This window comes from Pristiophorus japonicus, chromosome 1 (genome assembly GCF_044704955.1).
Source record: "Pristiophorus japonicus isolate sPriJap1 chromosome 1, sPriJap1.hap1, whole genome shotgun sequence".
Lineage (NCBI taxonomy): Eukaryota > Metazoa > Chordata > Chondrichthyes > Pristiophoridae > Pristiophorus > Pristiophorus japonicus.
The window spans coordinates 332079994-332099860 of record NC_091977.1 but is presented as its reverse complement, the minus strand read 5'-3'; the positions used below and the strand labels follow the sequence as shown (position 1 = coordinate 332099860).

General features: G+C 49.8%; 1 protein-coding gene and 1 long non-coding RNA gene across 4 annotated transcripts in view; one reads left to right on the top strand and one right to left on the bottom strand.

Moving 5' to 3' along the window:
• bbs9 (Bardet-Biedl syndrome 9) overlaps positions 1-19867 on the top strand; it is an 852590-nt gene that overhangs the window by 532039 nt on the left and 300684 nt on the right. For all 3 annotated transcript variants that reach the window (XM_070889198.1, XM_070889191.1, XM_070889207.1), the window contains exon 21: positions 10684-10791. In XM_070889198.1, coding sequence (XP_070745299.1) covers positions 10684-10791 — 108 coding nt within the window. The remainder of the gene's footprint in view (positions 1-10683; positions 10792-19867) is intronic.
• Positions 1-19867, bottom strand: part of LOC139272990 (uncharacterized) — a 142004-nt gene that overhangs the window by 106245 nt on the left and 15892 nt on the right. The gene's annotated exons all lie outside the window — the stretch shown is intronic.

The window sequence follows — 19867 nt, the reverse complement described above, 5'->3', positions numbered from 1 at the left end:
CCGCCGGGACTGTGTATGCTGCTGAATGTTCTTGTTGCTCGTTCACTGGCGGTGGTGTGAGCACCATCTCATGCTCTTCCCTCGGGTTCCTCAGTGTCCATGCTGAACCTTTTTTTCACTTGGTCCAGATGCTTACGGCATATCTGTCCATTGTTAAGTTTAACCACGATGACCCTGTTCCCCTCTTTGTCTATTACAGTACCCTCAAGCCACTTGGACCCCACGGCGTGATTGAGGAAAAATACGGGGTCATTTATTTCTATACATCTCCCCCTTGAATTTTGGTCAGGGTACTCATTTTGGGACTGGCGCTTGCCCTCAACTATGTTGGTCAGGACTGGGTGACTGAGGGACAACCGAGTTTTGGGTGTTCGTTTCATAAATAACTCAGCGGGCGGGACCCTGTGAGCGAGTGCGGTCAGGACCTATAGGCCAGCAGGAGGCGCGATAGGCAGCATTGAAGGGAGGGTCCTTGAATCCTGAGCATGCCTTGTTTAATGATTTGGACCGCACGTTCCGTCTGGCCATTGGAAGCCGGCTTGAACGGTGCTGTCCTGACATGGTTGATTACATTGCCCGACATGAACTCCCGGAATTCGTAGCTTGTGAAACATGGGCCATTATCGCTAACAAGGATGTCCGGCAAGCCGTGGGTTGCAAAGACCGCACGTAGACTCTCCACAGTGGTGGATGTCGTGCACAAATTCAAAATGATGCACTCGATCCATTTCGAGTACACATCTACCACAATGAGAAACATTTTTCCCATGAACGGGCCCGCGTAGTCTACATGAATACGTGACCCTGGTCTGGTGGGCCAGGGCCACGGGCTGAGTGGGGCCTCCCTGGGGGCATTACCCAGCTGGGCACACGTCGTGCACCTGTGAACACAGTGTTCCAGGTCTGAATCAATTCCCGGCCACCAAACATGTGACCGGGCAATGGCCTTCATCAGCACGATGCCAGGATGCTCGCTGTGGAGTTCCCTGATGAATGTCTCCCTGCCCCTCTGGGGCATGACTACCCAGCTGCTCCATTGCATGCAGTCAGCTTGGATGGAGAGCTCATCCATCCGCCTGTGAAACGGTCTGACCTCCTCAGGGCATGCTCCATGTGCGGGCGCCCAATCGCCAGTCAGGACACATTTCTTAATCAGAGATAGGAGGGGATCTCTGTTTGTCCAGATTTTGATCTGGTGGGCTGCGATGGGGGAGCCTGCGCTGTCAAAGGCATCGACAGCCATGACCATCTCAGCGCTTTGTTCCGCTGCCCCCTCGGTGGTGGCCAGTGGGAGCCTGCTGAGCGCGTTAGCGCAATTTACGGTGCCAGGCCGGTGCCGGATGAAGTAGTCATAAGCAGCCAGCATGAGAGCGCATCGTTGTATGCGGGCTGACGAGTTGGCATTGATGGCCTTGCTGTCTGACAACAGGGATGTTAACGGTTTGTGGTCCGTCTCTAATTCGAACCTCCTGCCAAAAAGGTACTGATGCATTTTTTTTACACCATAGACACATGCGAGTGCCTCCTTCTCAACCATCCCACATCCCCATTCTGCTTGAGAGAACGACCTGGAAGCATAAGCCACAGGTTGTAGTTGGCTCTCAGCATTACTCTGCTGCAACACACACCCAACCCCATAGGATGATGCATCACATGTCAGAAAGAATTTCTTACAGGGGTCGTACAGGGTCAATAACTTATTTGAACAAGGTAGGTTCCGCGCCCGACTGAAAGCCCGTTCTTGACAGTCCCCCCAAAACCAATCACAACCCTTATGCAGGAGCACGTAAAGCGACACTAACAACGTGCTTATGTTCAACAGAAAGTTCCCAAAATAGTTCAAGAGTCCCAGAAATGAACGCAACTCCGATGTGTTGCAGGGCCTGGGCACTCGTCGAATTGCCTCTGTTTTGGATTTGGTGGGCTGAATCCCATCTGCAGCAACCCTCCTGCCCAGGAACTCAACCTCAGGAGCCAAAAACACACATTTAGACTTCTTGAGTCGCAGGCCTACCCGGTCCAGTCGGCGTACCACCTCCTCCAGGTTTTGGAGGTGTTCCTCGGTGTCACGACCCGTGATGAGGATGTCGTCCTGAAATACCATTGTTCCAGGAATGGATTTAAGCAGGCTTTCCATGTTTCTTTGAAAAATCGCGGCCGCTGATCGAATGCCAAATGGGCACCTGTTGTAAACGAACAGTCCCTTGTGTGTGGTGATGGTGGTCAGTAGTTTAGATTCGTCGGCCAGTTCTTGGGTCATGTAGGCTGAAGTGAGATCCAACTTGGTAAACAGCTTGCCACCTGCCAGCGTGGCGAAAAGATCCTCCGCTCTCAGGAGCGGGTATTGGTCTTGTAGGGACACCCGATTGATAGTGGCCTTGTAGTCGCCACAGATCCTGACAGAACCATCCGCTTTTAGGACGGGAATGATGGAGCTCGCCCAGTCGCTGAATTCAAAGGGCGAGATGATGCCCTCTCTCAGCAACCGGTCCAATTTGCTCTCAATTTTCTCCCGCATCACATACGGCACCGCTCTGGCTTTGTGGTGCGCTGGTCTGGCGTCCGGGGTGATGCGTATCACTACTTTGGTACCTTTGAACGTCCTGACGCCAGGTTGGAATAGTGACTCAAATTGTTGTAGGACTTGTGAGCACGAGTTTCGCTTCACGGATGACATTGCGTGCACATCCTCCCATTTCCAGTTCATCTCAGCTAACCAGCTCCTCCCCAACAGTGCGGGACCATTGCCCGGGACAATCCAGAGCGGCAGCCGGTTCACTGATCCATTGTGTGTGACTGCCAACATTGCACTGCCTAGTACTGGAATTATTTCTTTGGTATACGTCCGTAGTTGTGTCTCAATGCGTTCTAGTTTGGGTCTACTGGCTTTGAGTGACCATAGCTTTTCGAATTGTTGAACACTTATGAGTGACTGGCTAGCCCCCGTGTCCAGCTCCATGTGTACAGGGATGCCATTTAATAAAACCTTCATCATCATTGGTGGCGTTTTGGTATATGAGCTGTGAATGTTTGTCACATGAACCCGCTGAACTTCAGCGTCCATTGATTTGCCCCAAGAGTCATCCTGCCTCACAGACCCCTCTTCTGGTCCATCTGCCTCATAAATTAGCCTGGTTACAGGCTTCCTGCACATTCGAGCTAAATGGCCACTGAGGTTGCAATTTCTGCAGACAAATTGTTGAAACCTGCAAGTCTTGGCACAGTGTTTGCCCCCACACCTCCAGCATGAGCTGAAATTTCCATTTTTGTGAACAAAGGAGCTATGACCCAGCATTCCTTGCTGCAGAGCAACTTGGATAGGTTAGGTGAGTGGGCAAATGCATGGCAGATGAAGTATAATGTGGATAAATGTGAGGTTATCCACTTTGGTGGTAAAAACAGAGAGACAGACTATTATCTGAATGGTGACAGATTAGGAAAAGGGGAGGTGCAAAGAGACCTGGATGTCATGGTACATCAGTCATTGAAGGTTGGCATGCAGGTGCAGCAGGCGGTTAAGAAAGCAAATGGCATGTTGGCCTTCATAGCAAGGGGATTTGAGTACAGGGGCAGGGAGGTGTTGCTACAGTTGTACAGGGCATTGGTGAGGCCACACCTGGAGTATTGTGTACAGTTTTGGTCTCCTAACCTGAGGAAGGACATTCTTGCTATTGAGGGAGTGCAGCGAAGGTTCACCAGACTGATTCCCGAGATGGCAGGACTGACATATGAAGAGAGACTGGATCGACTGGGCCTGTATTCACTGGAGTATAGAAGGATGAGAGGGGATCTCTTAGAAACATATAAAATTCTGACGGGACTGGACAGGTTAGATGCAGGAAAAATGTTCCCAATGTTGGGGAAGTCCAGAACCAGGGGACACAGTCTAAGGATAAATGGGTAAGCCATTTAGGACTGAGATGAGGAGAAACTTCTTCACTGAGAGAGTTGTTAACCTGTGGAATTCTCTACCGCAGAGAGTTGTTGATGCCAGCTCATTGGATATATCGCCATTCTATTCACTCTGCTCATCGGGTTAGAGTCCTAGCTGCGGGTCATCATTCGTTTGGAGTCGCAGACCGAAATCATGAAGGCCTGGCTCACTTTGATTGCCTTCTGCAGGGTGACCGTGGTATCCGCAGAGAGCAGTTTATGGAGAGGGCCCTCGTGGCCGATTCCAATAATGAAGATGTTCCTTAGTGCTTCGATGAGGTGGTCGCCAAAATCACACGGTGCAGCCATACTTCTTAGATCTGCAGCATATTTAGCAATTTCTTGGCCTTCAGGCTGCCGGTGAGTGTAAAACCGGTACCTGACTGTGAGGATGCTCTCTTTGGGTTTAAGTTGTTCTTGTATTAGAGTTATGAGCTCCGCATAGCTTTTGGTTGTCGTCTTCGCTGGGGCTAGCAGGTCCCTGATGAGGCCATGGATAGTGGGCCCACAACTGCTGAGCAGGATGGCCCTGCGCTTGTTCACCAGCGAGATCGGTGAGTCCCCAGCCAGGTCGTTCGCAATGAAAAAGTGTTCTAGCCTTTCCACAAAGGTGTCCCAATCTTCCCTATTTGCGAATTGTTGGAAGTTGCTTAGATTACACATGTTGTGCGTGGAAATTCGTCGCCAGTTGTTGTGTATGCAAGCACTCTCTTAATGACTCCACGAGGCAGGGGAATGGCACTTGAACTGTACAGACTGTAGTCCTTTTATTGCAGCTCCTCGAGTGAGGGCACCAAGAGGTGAGCTCCCTTTTATGATGGGTTACCTGCAGTGTACTGTTGACCCTTAGGTCTCCAGCAGCAGCATCCTCTGGTGTACAGGTATGGTATATACAGGGTGAAGGTACATTCAGGTCTAGTGTTACAGTATATCATAAATATGCATACATAACAATGAGGGTCAGTTCTCTCTCTGCATTTAATATTAATGGAAAAGTGGGCATCGGTAAAATGGTTAAGAGAAAGGATCCTGGGATCACTCAAACCCCCTAATATTAGAATCTGCGTGTGTGGACGTGGTGTGCAAGAGTGGCCAGTGAGACTATTTTAAAAACCTGTAGTTTGAAGCTGTTTCAGTGTAATAGATCAATGATGTACTGGATTTTGTAATATCTTGGTAAACCCAAGATTTAATCCAGTTCTGGTCTTCTGCGTGAAATTGCTTCATGGTTTGAAGTACTGTGTTGAAGTACAGCTCCACTGACCTGCTCTCCAGTCTTTGCCCCTGCTTGCCCAGGGCAACATACACACTGCATTCAGGAGAGCCTCCAGGTGACCCCTTAATTACTGTCCAGTAAATTGACATCTTCACTGCCCAGGACAGGTTCTACAAGGGCGGGCAATCCGCTCCGGCAGGCATGGAGGACAAAACATTTGCCCCCTGACTCTTGGGCGGGGCTCGGAAGGGGCCAGGGTGAGACCAGAAGTCGGAACGATTAGCACTTGGGCCCCCGATGCTGCTGGGTTTGCCTGCCTGAATTTGGTAGGGCCGGGTATCATGGGAAACATCTCCCTGTGCTGCCATCTCATTGGGGCATTATCCTCACACACACACAGGACAGCCCCACAAAACAGATTCTTTACCCGTGCAGCGAATACAGAACATTTGTGCACATTCCCATCTTTGCTTGTGCTCCCTCTGTTTTATTTCTGATTTAGCCTAGAACAAATGTAAACGTAGCTAATCAGATCAGTTGCTGGTGCGACACGAGGGGAAGATGGGCTTAGCTGTGACTGATGATTTATTGTATTGTGCAGTTATAATTTATAAATGTATGGAAATCAGACAGGAAGATCTTTGCTCCTCACTCAACTTGGAAAGCAATAAATTAGTCGTAAACACAGTCCCTTGTCAGAAGTTTAAATCAGTTAACAATTACAGTAAAGAGTCACATTTATTTTGTGCTATTTATACCTCCAAACTATGGCATTGTTATCATTTATGATTAACAGCAAATTTAATAGACCTAACTTTGTTTGTAAACAATTTTGATTTCAAAGTAGCATGGGTTTATATTGTGATTTGTTGTCTGTGAGGCCCAATAATTTGGTGGATTTTTGCAATAAATATTACACTTAAGCATGCTTCAATGGCAGGAACTGAAATATAATTTTCAGATGCTGTGCTGCAGTTGGAAATCTGTGGCTGGGGCATAGTGTAGGGGAGACCCATAGACTTTTCAGTGTAGGAGACCTACAGGCTCCTGATGTAGGAGACCTACAGACTCCCCGTGTAGGAGACCCATAGACCCCCCGTGTAGGAGACCCACAGACTCCCCGTGTAGGAGACCCACAGACTCCCCGTGTAGGAGACCCATAGACCCCCCGTGTAGGAGACCCACAGACTCCCCGTGTAGGAGACCCACAGGCTCCCCGTGTAGGAGACCCACAGGCTCCCCGTGTAGGAGACCCAGAGACTCCCCGTGTAGGAGACCCACAGACTCCCCGTGTAGGAGACCCACAGGCTCCCCGTGTAGGAGACCCACAGACTCCCCGTGTAGGAGACCCACAGACCCCCCGTGTAGGAGACCCACAGACTCCCCGTGTAGGAGACCCACAGACTCCCCGTGTAGGAGACCCACAGACTCCCCGTGTAGGAGACCCATAGACCCCCCGTGTAGGAGACCCACAGACTCCCCGTGTAGGAGACCCACAGACTCCCCGTGTAGGAGACCCATAGACTCCCCGTGTAGGAGACCCACAGACTCCCCGTGTAGGAGACCCACAGACTCCCCCTGTAGGAGACCCACAGGCTCCCCGTGTAGGAGACCCATAGACTCCCCGTGTAGGAGACCCATAGACTCCCCATGTAGGAGACCCACAGACTCCCCGTGTAGGAGACCCACAGGCTCCCCGTGTAGGAGACCCACAGACTCCCCGTGTAGTTGACCTACAGGCTCCTGATGTAGGAGACCTGCAGACTCCCCGTGTAGGAGACCCATAGACTCCCCGTGTAGGAGACCCACAGACTCCCCATGTAGGAGACCCACAGATTCCCCGTGTAGGAGACCCACAGACTCCCCGTGTAGGAGACCCACAGACTCCCCGTGTAGGAGACCCATAGACTCCCCGTGTAGGAGACCCACAGGCTCCCCGTGTAGGAGACCCACAGGCTCCCCGTGTAGGAGACCCAGAGACTCCCCGTGTAGGAGACCCACAGACTCCCCGTGTAGGAGACCCACAGGCTCCCCGTGTAGGAGACCCACAGACTCCCCGTGTAGGAGACCCACAGACCCCCCGTGTAGGAGACCCACAGACTCCCCGTGTAGGAGACCCACAGACTCCCCGTGTAGGAGACCCACAGACTCCCCGTGTAGGAGACCCATAGACCCCCCGTGTAGGAGACCCACAGACTCCCCGTGTAGGAGACCCACAGACTCCCCGTGTAGGAGACCCATAGACTCCCCGTGTAGGAGACCCACAGACTCCCCGTGTAGGAGACCCACAGACTCCCCGTGTAGGAGACCCACAGGCTCCCCGTGTAGGAGAACCATAGACTCCCCGTGTAGGAGACCCATAGACTCCCCATGTAGGAGACCCACAGACTCCCCGTGTAGGAGACCCACAGGCTCCCCGTGTAGGAGACCCACAGACTCCCCGTGTAGTTGACCTACAGGCTCCTGATGTAGGAGACCTGCAGACTCCCCGTGTAGGAGACCCATAGACTCCCCGTGTAGGAGACCCACAGACTCCCCATGTAGGAGACCCACAGATTCCCCGTGTAGGAGACCCACAGACTCCCCGTGTAGGAGACCCACAGACTCCCCGTGTAGGAGACCCATAGACTCCCCGTGTAGGAGACCCACAGACTCCCCGTGTAGGAGACCCACAGACTCCCCTTGTAGGAGACCCACAGACTCCCCGTGTAGGAGACCCACAGACTCCCCGTGTAGGAGACCCACAGACTCCCCGTGTAGGAGACCCACAGACTCCCCGTGTAGGAGACCCACAGACTCCCCGTGTAGGAGATCCACAGACTCCCCGTGTAGGAGACCCACAGACTCCCCGTGTAGGAGACCTACAGACTCCTGATGTAGGAGACCTGCAGACTCCCCGTGTAGGAGACCCATAGACTCCCCGTGTAGGAGACCCACAGACTCCCCATGTAGGAGACCCACAGATTCCCCGTGTAGGAGACCCACAGACTCCCCGTGTAGGAGACCCACAGACTCCCCGTGTAGGAGACCCATAGACTCCCCGTGTAGGAGACCCACAGACTCCCCGTGTAGGAGACCCACAGACTCCCCTTGTAGGAGACCCACAGACTCCCCGTGTAGGAGACCTACAGACTCCCCGTGTAGGAGACCCACACACTCCCCGTGTAGGAGACCTACAGACTCCCCGTGTAGTCCTGAGTTAGCTGATCTCAGCTAGTGGAGTGATGTAGCTTTGCATTTGGCAGTAGTTGTCCAAATTTGCACTCTCCGCAGGGATCCTCCCCCACCAGGACCGTGCATCAGTTATTTAGACACAGGCTGTGCGTGGTTTTCTAACTGTTTTAATTAATTTGTCTGTACCAAACACCTTTTGTCACTGATTGCCCAGGTACAAAACTCATCAAACTCTTACCACAGCTTTGCTGCTTCCTTTGAATCCAAATATCCCCCTCATCATCATAGGCAGTCCCTCGGAATCGAGGAGGACTTGCTTCCACTCCCAAAGTGAGTTCTTTGATGGCTGAACAGTCCGATACGAGAGCCACAGACCCTGTTACAGGTGGGACAGACATTCGTCAAGGGAAGGGGTCAGTGGGGCTGGTTTGCCACCCGCTCCTTCCGCTGCCTGCGCCTGGCCTCTTTACGCTCTCTGCTTCGAGACGCGAAGAGCTCAACGCCTTCCCAGATGTACTTTCTCCACCTCGGGCGGTCTTCGGCCAGGGTCTCCCAGGTGTCAGTGGTGATGTCACACTTTACCAGGGAGGCTTTGAGGGTGTCCTTATAACGTTTCTGCTGTCCTCCTTTGGCTCGTTTACAACGAAGGAGCTCCACATAAAGCATTTGTTTAGGGAGTCTCATATCTGGCATGCGAACTATGTGGCCTGCGCAGTGAAGCTGATCGAGTGTGGTCAGTGATTCAATACTGGGGATGTTAGCCTGGACGAGGATACTGATGTTGGTGTGCCTGTCCTCCCAGGGGATTTGCAGGATCTTGCGGAGACATCGTTGGTGATATATCTCCAGCAACTTGAGGTGCCTTCTATACATCGTTCATGCCTCAGATCCATACAGGAGGGCGGGTATTACTACAGCCCTGTAGACCATGAGCTTGGTGGTAGATTTGAGGGTCTGGTCTTCAAACACTCTTTTCCTCAGACGGCCGAAGGCTGCACTGGCGCATTGGAGGCGATGTTGAATCTCCGCATCAATGTCTGCCTTTGTTGATAAGAAGCTCCCGAGATATGGGAAATGGTCCACGTTGTCAAGGACCGCGCCATGAATCGTGATGACTATGGGGCAGTGCTGTGCGGCGGTGACAGGCTGGTGGAGGACCTTTGTCTTACAGATGTTAAGCATAAGGCCCATGCTTACATATGCCTCAGTGAATACATTGACTTTATCCCCCTAGCTTGGTATTGTTTGTCTATTTAACTACTCTGCTTTAAGACCGGTTCCAGATCACTCATTTATGCTACAGGCAAGAAGAGTCCCTGTATCAGAACTTGCCCTCACCCCTTGCAGCCTAGTTCTCCTCGTGACCTGCTCTCTGTTTCCTTACTTTTAACCAGTTGCTAATCCAGATTTATTACCCCCATATACACTGATTTTAGTTTGTGAAGGAGCCGCTCAGAGTATTTTATCCAAGTACGAGGTACATCATGTGGCTTCCCCCTGTCAATCTGGGATCTATCCTCCTCAAATCGGGCTCAGAGGTTAATCAGACAAGATTCATGCCCTCTAAAGCCCTGTTGCCTGTCATTTACTAGGCATGCTTCCATTTTGTTTCTGACGATTGATTCTATTAGCTTTCTGACTATTGAGTCTGTAGTAGCCAGGAATGGTGCTGCACCCTTCTTGATTATGGGAACTACATTTGCCTATTTTCAATCTATCGGATCCTCTCCAAATGCCCTCTAAGTACGATGTGATATAGTTCATCAGTCCTGGATCATGTACAAGTTTTCAGCCCATCTAGAATCTCGATTTCACGAGCGCCAAAGTACCAGTGTACACACGACATGTGTTTGATGCAGGATTGTATTTCATTAGTGTCCTCTGGTTGAAAACCTCTGAGCAGCAGCCATTTAGTACATTAATTGTCTCCCAATCATCCTCATGTCCAACTCCATCTGACTTCTTTAACATTTTAAATGACTCCTCTGCTGTCCTTCAGCAGTTATAGTGTTAGATGGATTTTTGTTGCCTGGTATTGACTGCTAAGTTCCTTTCCCATGTACTCTTATCTGAACCTCCTAGAATGTATTACCTCAACAGTGTTATTGCACTCAATCTTTCAATGATGATAAAAACAACAGATAGGAAAAAGTCAAGTAGATGATCGAGTTTATCATTACTGTTTGTAGCAGTTTGACTTTTGAAAGGCTGGTGGACTTGCCCCTTCAGTTCCACATGTGATGTCATTGTTCCATCTCCATCACACAGGCCAAGATTTATCCCAGTGCCTTTCTTTTAGTCAATCACATTTAGGAATGTGAGTCTCCATTGGTAACAATGCTTCTTTGTTTTCACCTCAGGCTATCAAACTATCCCAGAGTCAGACCTTGAAGAGAGAATGACAGACAATGCCCCAACTGGAATGTTCCCTAACCATACACACATAACGAAGAAGAAGTCCAAACCTGGTAGGTGGAAACCGCACATGCTCACAAATATAGTAGCATTGCATTCTGGTAATGATTCTGTCTTTGGGTTTTTTAATTGGTCATTTCACTATATCCCAGAATTTTGCTATCGGAAGACATAGTCTGGAAGCCACTGCTCTCAGCTGGGAGGACAGGGTAATTCTGACCTGTGATTGACAGGTGGTGTAAATATTTGGTGGGGGACAAACTGGAGGCTGAAATTGGTCTATTCCAGTAGCGCGAATCAGGCTCATAGTGAATCGGCAGCCTGTAATGGAAAAGAAAATCAGGGGCGATATGAAACCAGCTGCCGATTCTCTCGCCGCCCATTTCCTGCTACTGGCTAAGACCAATGTCACTCCTGTTATGCTTCTTGTGCCCCAAGACCAAGCAGCTGCTCTACAACATGAGGCTTCATCTGCTGGGTAGTGCAAGTTTTCTCTCGCAGCCTATGTGTCTATTTCATTTGTTATCGCTACTGCAATGTTGTCCAATTGAAATTATTGCCGATAGGTGTGGCGATAGCACATAGCTCTGGGACTTGAGCCTCCAGCAATCTGATTGATGGGACTGAGTTTGAGGGCTAACAACAAACTAAACCTTCACCAATCATCGCTGTTTTTATCATTCCCAAGCCTTGCCATTTTGTTTAAGAGGGCAGAGGAAGGATTCTGAATAATGTGATTGATCGGTAAGCTGGGCATTTATTGTTTGACCTGATTAGAAAGCTACTGCTTTCAAAAGTTTACTTGGAAAATTTTGCACACTCCCGGGCATTATTTGGTCATCACAATGAACTTCGAATTGCACATGATTGATGAAAAGTAATTTTCAACCTAGTTTAATCATGGTTTCTATTTGGTGAGCTATTCACTTTAAGCAAGATGTAGTATTGCTCATGCTAAACACTCTTGAAATCAATGAGGCCAAAGAAAAGGCCACCTCACATATCATAAATCATGTCCTTTATATTGCCGTCAATTTTATTATAATCACCCCCTTTTTATAAGGTATGCAATCCATGACCTTTAATAAAACACACATTGTTTAAGACTCTGACATTAGTGTAAATTATCCTCATTAACAGTTTCTGTGTAGCTCCCAAGGTTGAAACTGTTAAAGGGGTCTCTTACTGTCTCTTAACTGAAAAGTTACCATGACTGTACTTGCATAACACAGCAATAATAGTGCCATAGAACTATCACAAGTAATTCATCTTTGGCGTGAAATCACAGTGCACGATAGAAGCTTGCAAGCGCAGTAACATGGCAGTGAAGTTCCTCGGCCTGTATTTTAATGAAGGCATCACGTGGTTTATTTTAAGTTTACATCTTTGTTAAGATGCTGGACAGAGGAATTTCGCAACAGCCTGTTGACGGGTTCTGTGCTGCAGTACGGTGTAGTTCATCGACTAATTTCACAACGTGAATCAGGTAGAATCACAGCAACAAGTTACAAAACTTATTCATTTCTCTTCTGTGTTGAATAAAATAAACTATATCATTATTAATAATGCAGAATTAAGACAGTGAAACTACCAGGTGAGGCACCCATACAGGCTCGTCATTATCATCTAAATTGATCAGCTAAAGACTGTAATTGCCAGAATCCAATTGGTACTCTTATCAGCATATAAGTTCTTAAAGAAGAACAACAGCTAAAACTAGCGGTTTATGATTTTGCAGTCCTATATAGAGCATCTGAATATGGTTTTATTGAACAAGATTGAACAAGACTCATTTGTTAAGATTTTCTCATCATTGAAATGATTCCTGTAGCAACAAGAATTTGTTAATTTTGGTGTTTCTGCTAATTATCACTTTGTTTACCGGCATTGTTTGACTATCCTATAGCCCGCTTCCATAGAAGACCTGAAGTGTACTAGCAGAGTAAGTATTATTTGCAATGGGGTGTGAGGGTGGACTGCAGTGAGCAGTTTTGTAGTGAGGTACCCCAATAAGACCATGGCCTCCTCATTATATGGAGATTACGTAAATGAGGCAGACCATGCAAAATGTAGCAAGCTACCACTCACTGTTCTTAAAAACATAGAAACATAGAAACATAGAAAATAGGTGCAGGAGCAGGCCATTCGGCCCTTCGAGCCTGCACCGCCATTCAATGAATTCATGGCTGAACATGCAACTTCAGTACCCCATTCCTGCTTTCACGCCATACCCCTTGATCCCCCTAGTAGTAAGGACTGCATCTAACTCCTCTTTGAATACATTTAGTGAATTGGCCTCAATAACTTTCTGTGGTAGAGAATTCCACAGGTTCACCACTCTCTGAGTGAAGAAGTTTCTCCTCATCTCGGTCCTAAATGGCTTACCCTTTATCCTTAGGCTGTGACCCCTGGTTCTGGACTTCCCCAACATTGGGAACATTCTTCCTGCATCTAACCTGTCTAAACCCGTCAGAATTTTAAACGTTTCGATGAGATCCCCTCTCATTCGTCTGAACTCCAGTGGATACAAGCCCAGTTGATTCAGTCTTTCTTGATATGTCAGTCCCGCCATCCCGGGAATCAGTCTGGTGAACCTTCGCTGCACTCCCTCAATAGCAAGAACGTCCTTCCTCAAGTTAGGAGACCAAAACTATACATAATACTCCAGGTGTGGCCTCACCAAGGCCCTGTACAACTGTAGTAACACCTCCCTGCCCCTGTACTCAAATCCCCTCGCTATGAAGGCCAACATGTCATTTGCTTTCTTAACCGCCTGCTGTACCTGCATGCCAACCTTCAATGACTGATGTACCATGACACCCAGGTCTCGTTGCACCTCCCCTTTTCCTAATCTGTCACCATTCAGATAATAGTCTGTCTCTCTGTTTTTACCACCAAAGTGGATAACCTCACATTTATCCACATTATACTTCATCTGCCAAGCATTTGCCCACTCACCTAACCTATCCAAGTCACTCTGCAGCGTCATAGCATCCTCCTCGCAGCTCACGCTGCCACCCAACTTTGTGTCATCCGCAAATTTGGAGATACTACATTTAATCCCCTCGTCTAAATCATTAATGTACAATGTAAACAGCTGGGGCCCCAGCACAGAACCTTGCGGTACCCCACTAGTCACTGCCTGCCATTCTGAAAAGTACCATTTACTCCTACTCTTTGCTTCCTGTCTGCCAACCAGCTCTCAATCCACGTCAGCACACTACCCCCAATTCCATGTGCTTTAACTTTGCACATTAATCTCTTGTGTGGGACCTTGTCGAAAGCCTTCTGAAAGTCCAAATACACCACATCAACTGGTTCTCCCTTGTCCACTCTACTGGAAACATCCTCAAAAAATTCCAGAAGATTTGTCAATCATGATTTCCCTTTCGCAAATCCATGCTGACTTGGACCTATCATGTCACCTCTTTCCAAATGCGTTGCTATGACATCCTTAATAATTGATTCCATCATATTACCCACTACCGATGTCAGGCTGACCGGTCTATAATTCCCTGTTTTCTCTCTTCCTCCTTTTTTAAAAAGTGGGGTTACATTGGTTACCCTCCACTCCATAGGAACTGATCCAGAGTCTATGGAATGTTGGAAAATAACTGTCAATGCATCCGCTATTTCCAAGGCCACCTCCTTAAGTACTCTGGTTTGCAGACAATCAGGCCCTGGGGATTTATCGGCCTTCAATCCCATCAATTTCCCCAACACAATTTCCTGACTAATAAGGATTTTCCTCAGTTCCTCCTTCTTACTAGACCCTCTGACCCCTTTTATATCCGGAAGGTTGTTTGTGTCTCCTTAGTGAAGATCGAACCAAAATACTTGTTCAATTGGTCTGTCATTTCTTTGTTCCAAGTTATGACTTCCCCTGATTCTGACTGCAGGGGACCTACATTTGTCTTTACTAACCTTTTTCTCTTTACATATCTATAGAAGCTTTTGCAGTCCATTTTAATGTTCCCTGCAAGCTTCCTCTCGTACTCTATTTTCCCGCCCTAATCAAACCCTTTGTCCTCCTCTGCTGAGTTCTAAATTTCTCCCAGTCCTCGGGTTCGCAGCTATTTCTGGCCAATTTGTATGCCACTTCCTTGGCTTTAATACTATCCCTGATTTCCCTTGACCTACTTTGCACAACTGACCCCATTTAAGCTGCATTTACGTTAGTCTTAAAGAGGTGCTTGACTGCTAGTTCTCAAGAAGAGGCTGTTGTGAACCTGACATCATCCCCAGTGTAAATTGCTGGATTTGCTAAGAGCAGCTGTTTGGAAGATGGGATTAAAACAGGTTGTCCTGGTGACCATTCTTTGCAAATCTGGCACGTTTACCCTGCAATTGGCATCTGATGTCCGAACCCCACGGCCTGGGAACTGGCAGCACATCACTCTCTGAAACCCCAGGCTGTGAATTGGGGTCACATCACCCCCCGAACCCCACAGGCTGGGAACTGGGGTCACATCACCCCCAAACCCCACTGGCTGGGAACTGGGGTCACATCACCCCCCCGAACCCCACGGGCTGGGAACTGGCGGCACATCACACCCTGAACCCTCAGACTGGGAACTGGGGTCACATCACCCCCAAACCCCATGGGCTGTGAACTGGCGGCACATCACCCCCTGAACCCCACAGGCTGGGAACTGGTGACACATGACCCCCCCGAACTCCACGTAAAAGCAGCTTTATACTCGACCGGACAAGCTTTCCGCTCGACTGGGCCAGTTTTCCGTACAGATGTTCTGATACTCCTGCACACAGGTACCAACTGCATGTTTTGTGTCTATAATTGGCTGATGGAATTAGTGCCAAGAATCTTGGGGTTTGCCCCAGCAGAATGCTGGCTTCATACAATTCAGAGACTTGGCCTATTGAGAAAACTGCTGAGGTTTGCAATATGATCCTCATTTCACTTTCATACACAAGTATGTCAGTTATTGTAATTTGTATTTTGCTGTAACTCTTATAAGCAGTAAACTTTCCAGAACTCTGTTCATTTTTTCTGAATTTCACAGGCACTTTTGGGGTTATGCAACAAAATCAAATACTCTGGATTGCACGCATCATTTTTCCCGACATATCTTTGAGGCCAATATAATATATAGAGGCCTGTTTTCCAGTTTGGTGTTGAATCAGCTGACTGACTTTGCTTCTGACCTAGAAATTGGTATACATCTATAATGCCTCAAATGTGTTTGCTTTCGTTGCATCTTGCTACAAGTATTGTACTTCACAATATTGAGCGCAGTCACTGTGTACTGTTAGCAAAAAGTGCCTATACTCAGAACCAGGGCCCATTTATTCAGCCACACCAATGCCACAAAATAACCGTCCATTCCTGACAAGTCTCCAACATTAATAGAACAATTGATTCAAGACAAACTAAAAGTGCGTGTGTAATTAAAATCTGATACTGTATCAGTTACCAACAAAACTCAGTATGTCCAGTGGTAATCACCACTCACAAAACGCTTGAAGCAAACCAGTGGCCACCGCACAATCCCACTCTGGGACATGTGCACTGAGCAATCCCGCTCCGGGGCACGATCACCGTACAATCCCGCTCTGGGGCTCGATAACCGCACAATCCCACTCCGGGGCACGGACATTGTGCAATTGCACTCCGGGGCACAATCACCGCACAATCCCACTCCGGGGCATGATCACTGAGTAATCCCACTCCGGGGCACAATCACCGCACAATCCCGCTCCGGGGCACAATCATCGCACAATCCCACTCTGGGGCACAATCATCGCACAATCCCACTCCGGGGCACAATCATCGCACAATCCCACTCCAGGGCACAATCATCGCACAATCCCACTCCGGGGCACAATCACTGAGCAATCCCGCTCTGGGGCACGATCACTGAGTAATCCCGCTCCGGGGCACGATCACTGAGTAATCCCGCTCCGGGGCACGATCAACGTACAATCCCGCTCCGGGACACGATCAACGTACAATCCCGCTCCGGGACACGATCAACGTACAATCCCGCTCCGGGGCACAATCACTGAGCAATCCCGCTCTGGGGCACGATCACTGAGTAATCCCGCTCCGGGGCATGATCACTGAGTAATCCCACTCCGGGACATGGGCACCGAGCAATCCCGCTCCAGGGCACGGGCATCGCACAATTCCACTCCGGGACACGATCACCGCACAATCCCACTCCGGGGCACGATCACTGAGTAATCCTGCTCCGAGGCACGATCACCGCACAATCCCGCTCCGGGACACGATCACTGCACAATCCCGATCCGAGGCACGATCACCGCACAATCGCGCTCCGAGGCACGATCACTGAGTAATCCTGCTCCGAGGCACAATCACCGCACAATCCCGCTCCGGGATACGATCGCCGCACAATCCCACTCGGTGGCACGATCACCGCACAATCCCGCTCCGGGACACGATCACTGCACAGTCCCATTCCGGGGCACAATCACTGCATAATCCCACTCTGGGGCACAATCACTGCACAATCCTGCTCTGGGGCACGGGCATTGTGCAATCCCACTCCGGGGCACATGCACTGAGTAATCTCACTCCGGGACATGGGCATCGAGCAATCCCGCTCCGGGGCACAATCACCACACAATCCCACTCCGGGGCACGATCACTGCACAATCCCACTCCGGGGCACGATCACCACACAATCCCGCTCTGGGGCATCATCACCGCACAATCCCGCTCTGGGGCACGATCACCGCACAATCCCGCTCCGGGACACGATCACCGCACAATCCCGCTCTGGGGCACGATCACTGCACAATCCCACTCCGGGGCACGATCACCACACAATCCCACTCCGGGGCACAATCACTGCACAATCCCACTCCGGGGCACCATCACCGCACAATCCCGCTCCGGGGCACGATCACCGTACAATCCCGCTCCGGGACACGATCACTGAGTAATCCCACTCCGGGGCACAATCACCGCACAATCCCGCTCCGGGACACGATCACTGAATAATCCCACTCCGGGGCACGATCACCGCACAATCCCGCTCCGGGGCACGATCATCGTACAATCCCACTCCGGGGCACGATCACCACACAATCCCTCTCCGGGGCACGATCACCACACAATCCCACTCTGGGGCATGATCACCACACAATCCCGCTCCGGGGCACGATCACCACACAATCCCACTCCGGGACATGGGCACCGAGCAATCCCGCTCTAGGGCACGGGCATCGCACAATCCCACTCCGGGACACGGGGATCGCAAATGTACGAGCCCTTTAAAGAGAGGCAAGTGGTCGGAGGGCCCCCTCCACCCCTCATGAATCCTACAATGCCTGAACCTCTAAATGGCAAACTTCGCCAGGCCCCAGAGCAGACTTACCTGCATGCCCCCACTACCTTGGACACTGGGTGACCAAGGACCAGAAGCACAGGGGAGAAGTGTAGCCAGAACGTTAACCTTTTTCTCTGCTGTGCTCGGTCTGAAATGAGTCTGCATGGTTTCGCTGAGCATTGTTAAATTCAGTGGTCCCCTCTGAAGGAGGTTGATGACCCAGTGCTGTGAGAGATGGGACTGATTGGAAGTGACTGTGTTGTGTATGTATATACCCTGTACACTCAATGTACAGTTACACAAGACCACTGAATGTATCTTCACACTGTATACACTATGCCTGCACCACCAGAGGGTGCAACTGGTGGAGACCTAGGAGTCACCTGTACACTGCAGGTAACCAAGTATAAAAGGGAGCTCACCTTACTGTACCCTCATTCAGGAGCTGCAATGAATGCACTGAAGTCACCACAGTTCAAGTGCAATACCTTACCTCGTGGAGTCATTACTAGAGTGCTTACAGACACAATAACTGGCGACGAGATTACGAATTTCCATGTGAAAATGGCTAATCTTGGCAACTTTCAACAATTCGCTGATGGGGAAGATTGGGATGCCTTTGTGGAAAGGCTCGAACACTACTTCATCGCGAACAACCTGGCGGGAGACACACTGACCTCGCTGGCTGAAAGGCAAAGAGCTATCCTGCTCAGCAGTTGTGGGCCCACTGTCTATGGCCTCGTCAGGGACCTGCTAGCCCCAGAGAAGACGACAAAGAATGACAAAGAGCGGAGTTCGTAATGATGATACAGGAACAGCTCAAGCCTAAAGAAAGCATCCTCACAGCCAGACATCGGTTCTACACACACCGGCGGCCCGAAGGCCAAGAAATCGCAAAATATGCTGCAGACCTGAGACGATTGGCTGCACCATGTGATTTTGGCGACCATCTCACCGAAGCACTGAGGGATATCTTTGTTATTGGAATCAGCCACGAAGGCCTCCTCCACAGGCTGCTCTCTGCGGACACCACGGTCACCCTGCAGAAGGCAATTAACGTCAGCCAGGCCTGCGAGTCCAGGAAATCGGGCGGCAGTCGGAGGAGGTGGGAGTCCGGGGAGCAGCGTCGAGGACGCCTATAAAAGGCCCGTGAGTCCAGGAGTTCGGATGGCAGTCGGAGGAGGCGGGAGTCCGGGGAGCAGCGTCGAGGAGGCCAACTGGTGCAGCTGCTGGGACAGAAGGTAAACAAAGAAGTAGAAAGAAATCAAAAGGTGACGTCACAGCCAAGGGGGTAAGTGATTGGCTGGTGATTGGTGAGTAGTTTTTCTATTTCTTTTCCTTTATCAGTAGGTAACCTTTATCATTGTTGTTCCCAAATTAAATTAATCTAGGGGTTAAGTCATGGCAGGAGAGCTCGGACACGTGTCATGCTCCTCCTGTGCTATGTGGGAACTCAGGGATGCTTCCAGTGTCCCTGATGACTACGTGTGTGGGAAGTGTGTCCTGCTGCAGCTCCTGACAGACCACATTGCTGGACTGGAGCTGCGGGTGGATTCACTTTGGAGCATGCGCGATTCTGAGGATGCCGCGAATAGCATGTTTAGTAAGTTGGTCTTACCGCAGGTTGGGAGACCAACAGGAAGAACAGTGGAAGGAAGGTAGTGCAGGGGTCCCCTGCGGTAATCCCCCTCCAAAACAGATACACCGTTTTGGGTACTGCTGGGGGGATGACTCATCAGGGGAGAGCAACAGCAGCCAAGTTCATGGCACCATGGGTGGTTCTGCTGCACAGGAGGGCAGGAAAAAGAGTGGG